The 5,075-nt window shown below is 29.0% G+C and overlaps 1 protein-coding gene across 1 annotated transcript; it reads left to right on the top strand.

Annotated features, from left to right (window-relative positions):
* Positions 1-3,031: 3,031 nt before the first annotated feature.
* Positions 3,032-4,251, top strand: LOC129290135 (short-chain dehydrogenase reductase 2a-like). Its single transcript, XM_054926842.1, has 2 exons — positions 3,032-3,160; positions 3,334-4,251. Exons 1-2 carry the CDS (start codon positions 3,075-3,077, stop codon positions 4,172-4,174), a joined length of 927 nt encoding a protein of 308 aa, XP_054782817.1. The 5' UTR covers positions 3,032-3,074; the 3' UTR covers positions 4,175-4,251.
* The last annotated feature ends 824 nt before the right edge of the window (positions 4,252-5,075 follow it).

Below are 5,075 nucleotides of genomic sequence, written 5' to 3'. Positions count from 1 at the left end.
CACATATTCATTTTGATCATCTTATTTTTATCTTAATTTTTTGAATCCATTCAATTTTATTGTTTTCTAATAAGCAAATTGAATCAAAGTGTTGTGTTTGTATTAAGGGGATCAAATCACTTTCATATTATAATTTTTTTATAATTTTAAATTCATCTATATGTATCTTAATTATTTAAAACTTTAGTTGTTCCAACTTTCAACCCTCTCATTCTCTTTGTAATTTTATTAGTGGTGGCTCTGTTCTATTTTATCATACTAAATTCTTGTCTCTCAATCTCTCCAACGAAAGAATGAACGTAAGCTTATCATTTATAATCTTATGTTTTTATTTTCAAATCTTGATTCATTGTTCTCTTTTATTTCTTGATAAGTATTGTTACCCTATGTGAACAAAAAATTTTAAATATATGAATTTAGATTTTATTTTTTTGAGTTTAAAATCTATCAATTCAAACCCACCTAAAAGATTTTAAAAGTAAGGGGAAAATAAAAAAAAATACACCATAACTTATATTTTTTAAAAAATAACTATTTTTTAATTATAACTTAAATTTTGCGACGCAAAAAATATGCTTGTAGTATATAGCAACATGAAGCACATGACAATTAGAGCATTTAAAACTGCCCTTTTTTATTGGAAAACTACAAAGATTAAAAAGAGTAAAAACAAAATACACAAATCACTAAAAGGTTCTAGCAAGGATTATATTCATGTAGCATCAAAACCCTTTTGATGGGCAAAATAAACAATTTTAAATAACTAACAGAGAATGCCTACATGATCAAATATGAATAAAAAAAAAAAAAAAAGGCTAGCCATCAATCTAAGATATTCCGTCTCAGGACAAAACAATGCCTAGCTCTCATCTCATGCACTAAAAATAATATTAACAGGCATTGATAGTTATTTTAGTTTGATTCTTTGAGAGAATATAATTTTTACTTTTTTTAATATTTTATTTTGATCAAGTTTGGGTTTCTTCCACTGAAACTTGCTAACAATAATTAGTTGTTCAGCTTGTTTTGGAACTTTGAAGAAAATAAGCACTTTCTAAGGCAACTTTCAAGAGTTCTTTTGGGTTGACTGCTTTCTGGATTTTAGGCTGAGAAACTTCAAGTCAAAATCTAGGTTCACTGGGTGCTTTCTGTAATTCATGTATTGATTTTTTTCCTACATGTAACTAAAGTATAATTACCTTGACATTTTCAATTAAACAAGTGGTTGATCCCAGGCCTTGTATATATAATAATTTAATTGGATGAGTTTTGTTCATTGCCTTTAATATTTTAAAAGAAATATTATCTAATGTCGGTGGAATTTATTGATATATATAATTTTATTAAAAAACATATCTTGTAAAATTGGAACAAATGGAGTAATTGGAAGCCAAACGTTATTGAAAATGGTGAGAGGAAGTACATTATAAAAATATGTATATTTTAAAATTTTTTAGAAAGAGTTAACTATTAAATTTTGAAAGTTTCATTGATTTTAATAAAATATATTAAAATTAATTTATAAATAAGAATAGAGCAATGTTTAGAATAAAACCACACCCCTTTGTGATAAGAATCTTTGGTGAAGAATTCAAAGCAAGGGGTGCCAAAAAGTCCATTTATTTCCCTATTTCTCGCAACCTTGTTTTCAGTACCCATATGTGATCATCAAAGAGAACGAAAATGCAAAAAACAAATAATGCATAAAATACAAATGAGAAATCAAACAAATATCAAAACCAAGCAAGGGACAAAGAATAATTAAAATTAGAAAAAAAAAATTCTTTCAATCCGCCAACAAAATGTCTATAGAATGGTTATATACAGGTGATGATGTATCTAAATTTTAATCCCTCAAAATTTAAAATATGTTACTCCTATATTGACTATTAATAAAATCAGTTGCAGTCATGCTAATAGTAACAACATAAATAAATCAGATTAATTACATATTAATGACTATTTAAAAACCAAATTATAGAAAACATGCATTTAATGGAATTGAAATTAATTGCCTATCAAATATATTCTCTTTATTAAAAAAAAATAAGATATTTTTTTAGGCAAAATGTTAAAAAATATACAATACTCATTTTGATTCTTTTGAAGTACAATTAATAATGTTTTTTCAAAATCACGGGTGCAATTAATATGGATAAGCTTTAAAAGAGTATAAAATTTTAAACACAATTTACCTAAGTTACTGAAGATATTCCCTCTGTTCAAAAATATAAAATATTTTTTAAAGAGTTAAATGTTAAAAAATATAAAATATTTTTAATCTTTTGAGGTGTAATCATTTTCTTTTATTTAGAAGTGCCCCAATTAATAATGACTTTATATTTATTGTAGAGTATTTAATAGGGATAAATATGAAAAGATAGGATTAGTTTAAAAGTAGATAACTACTTTATTGGGGTAAGATTCAGTTAAAAATGTTTTATATTTTTAAATGAAGGGAGTATAATTTATTTACAAATACCTTATAATATTGAATATGTGATTAAATCAAAGCAATCAACAAAAAAAATAAATTGTAGATGGAATTTAATTCAAAGAAATTAATGAAAATTTGAAGCAATTAAAGTAATTAATGCAATTAATTTAAAAATTTAATATATTTTTAATTTGACTGATATTAAATTTAAATATTTTAATAACATATTTTTTCTAACTAACATTTGATAAAATAAAAATTTTTTTATTAAAAATTAATGAAATAATTTATAAATAATTAAAAATATTTTTTTAACTTATAAATAAGACAAGAGAAATAAAACTTGAGGGGGTATATATAAATAAAAGTAAAATATTTTATTTGTTTTAAAGCAAAATGAAAAAGGGCCAAGTTGGTGGTTTATTTAAAATTTATAAGTTCTGAACAGATGGAAAATCTTTTAAATAAAAAAAGACAAAATTAAAAAACGAAGTCTTTGTCAGTAGTTCCAAAAATCCCTCGTCAACACACTCCCTATATATGGTTGTGCCAACTTCAAAGCACTTGTCATCTTCTCTCTCGCACTTTCTCTGTCTCTGTGAGGAACCAACCAAGAGGCTCATCTCAGAGCTCAGCCATGGTTGCTGCAGAAGTAATGCCTGAGCCAAACCTTCAGGGTGTCTCTCGAATGACAAGGGACACCAGTTTCTCTTCATCTAGAAGGTATTTATTCCTTTCACTTCTCTCCTCTTCTTAATCTTCTCTGTTCAAATCTCAGAGACAAGGAAATTCACAAACTTCATACATGCTCTGCTTTCGCCTGTTTCAAGCACCGCCAAACAGAGCCATGAGAATAGACTGAAACTCATGTAATAAATCTTCTGATTTTCTTACAGATTGGAAGGCAAAGTTGCCATAGTGACAGGAGGAGCCAGAGGAATAGGGGAAGCAACAGTGAAACTTTTTGTGAAGCAAGGAGCCAAAGTTGTTATCGCCGACGTTGAAGACGCTCTCGGATCTCTGCTCGCTGAGACATTATCTCCTTCAGTCACGTTCTTCCACTGCGACGTCAGCTCCGAAGACAACATGAAAAATTTAGTGCAATCCACAATCTCTCGGTACGGCCAGCTCGACATAATCTTCAACAATGCCGGGATCTTAGGGAATCAATCAAAGAACAAGAGCATCGTGAACTTCGACGCCGACGAGTTCGACCGAGTCATGAGAGTGAACGTGAAAGGCGTGGCCCTCGGAATGAAGCACGCGGCGAGGGTGATGATTCCCCAGCGATCTGGGTGCATCATATCGACGTCGAGCGTCGCCGGAGTGATGGGAGGGCTGGGTCCTCATGCGTACACAGCTTCAAAGCACGCCATAGTTGGGCTGACGAAGAACACAGCTTGCGAGCTGGGGAAATATGGGATCAGAGTGAACTGTATATCGCCATTCGGAGTGGCGACTTCGATGCTGGTGAATGCGTGGAGAAGCGGAGACGATGAAGGAGAAGAAGGAGAAGGAGAAGGAAGCATGAGCTTTGGATTGCCTGTGGAAGAGGAAGTGGAGAAGATGGAGGAGTTTGTGAGAGGATTGGGGAACTTGAAGGGGGCGACATTGAAGGCGAAGGATATTGCAGAAGCTGCACTTTATCTTGCAAGTGATGAATCTAAGTATGTGAGTGGTCATAATCTTGTTGTTGATGGCGGAGTCACCGCCTCAAGAAATTGTGTTGGCCTCTGATCTTTGTTTGTTGAGTAATTAGCTTACAATCAGACCCTTCCTCATTAATTGTATCTGCAATATACTATCCGTCTCAAGTTATAGAAGCTTTTTCAATAAATTTTATTAAATATATTTAATAATTTTATTTTTTAAAAATAAATATGTAAACTTTTAAAATTCTTCTTTATATAACATATAAAAAAGAGAATTGAACAGAAATTGAGAGAAAGTAATATTAAAATAAATTTATTTAATAAAATATTAATTTTTTAAAAAATATTTTATATTTTAAGATGTCAAATTTTTTCAAAATTATCTATAGAAAAAGTATTTTCTATTGCTATTAGGTATTCCATCTAGCTCTTATTATAAGGCACACCTCACTAAATAAATATTTAAATTGACTGGGTGCATCAGGTTATTTGTGGTATGTTCGATAAAAACATGATATATAGATCGCATGAATTATAAATTGATTTTGATATTAATAATAGTAGAACGAAAAAAGATAAAAAATAAATCTGCATTCTATTGTAAAAATAAAATTAATTTAAAAAAAGTCACACAAGATTTTATTTATATTACTTGAAATATTTTAATTAAACAAATTACAAATGACATGGTGTACTCGATTTATCTAAGTATTTTTCCCTTGACTATTTTATTGATACTGAGGAGATGTAATTAAGTTATAACTTTGTTTGAAAATAGATCCTATTTTTTTTTTCAAATTTGCATTAGATTCTTTTTCATAGTTAATGGATTTAAATAGAGATAATATTGGGAAATCATAATTAATACCTCATTAACTCATTAACTGCCTTATGTTAATAACCAAATAATTCTTCTACAAGGTGCCTTATAATATGGACAATTTAGTCTTATTTATAAATCAACTCTAACATTTTCATCAAAATTA

This window comes from Prosopis cineraria, unplaced genomic scaffold, assembly GCF_029017545.1.
Source record: "Prosopis cineraria cultivar Desert tree isolate PC_DT_omini unplaced genomic scaffold, ASM2901754v1 PC13, whole genome shotgun sequence".
NCBI classification, from domain to species: domain Eukaryota; kingdom Viridiplantae; phylum Streptophyta; class Magnoliopsida; order Fabales; family Fabaceae; genus Prosopis; species Prosopis cineraria.
The sequence above is the reverse complement of the archived record's forward strand: the minus strand, read 5'-3'. Positions and strand labels throughout refer to the sequence as shown.

Excerpts from the sequence above, each read along its gene's own strand:
- LOC129290135 (XM_054926842.1), top strand. The coding sequence starts at position 3,075 with ATGGTTGCTGCAGAAGTAATGCCTGAGCCAAACCTTCAGGGTGTCTCT. Across the intron at positions 3,161-3,333 it reads AGTTTCTCTTCATCTAGAAG|ATTGGAAGGCAAAGTTGCCA; the intron begins GTATTTATTCCT and ends ATTTTCTTACAG.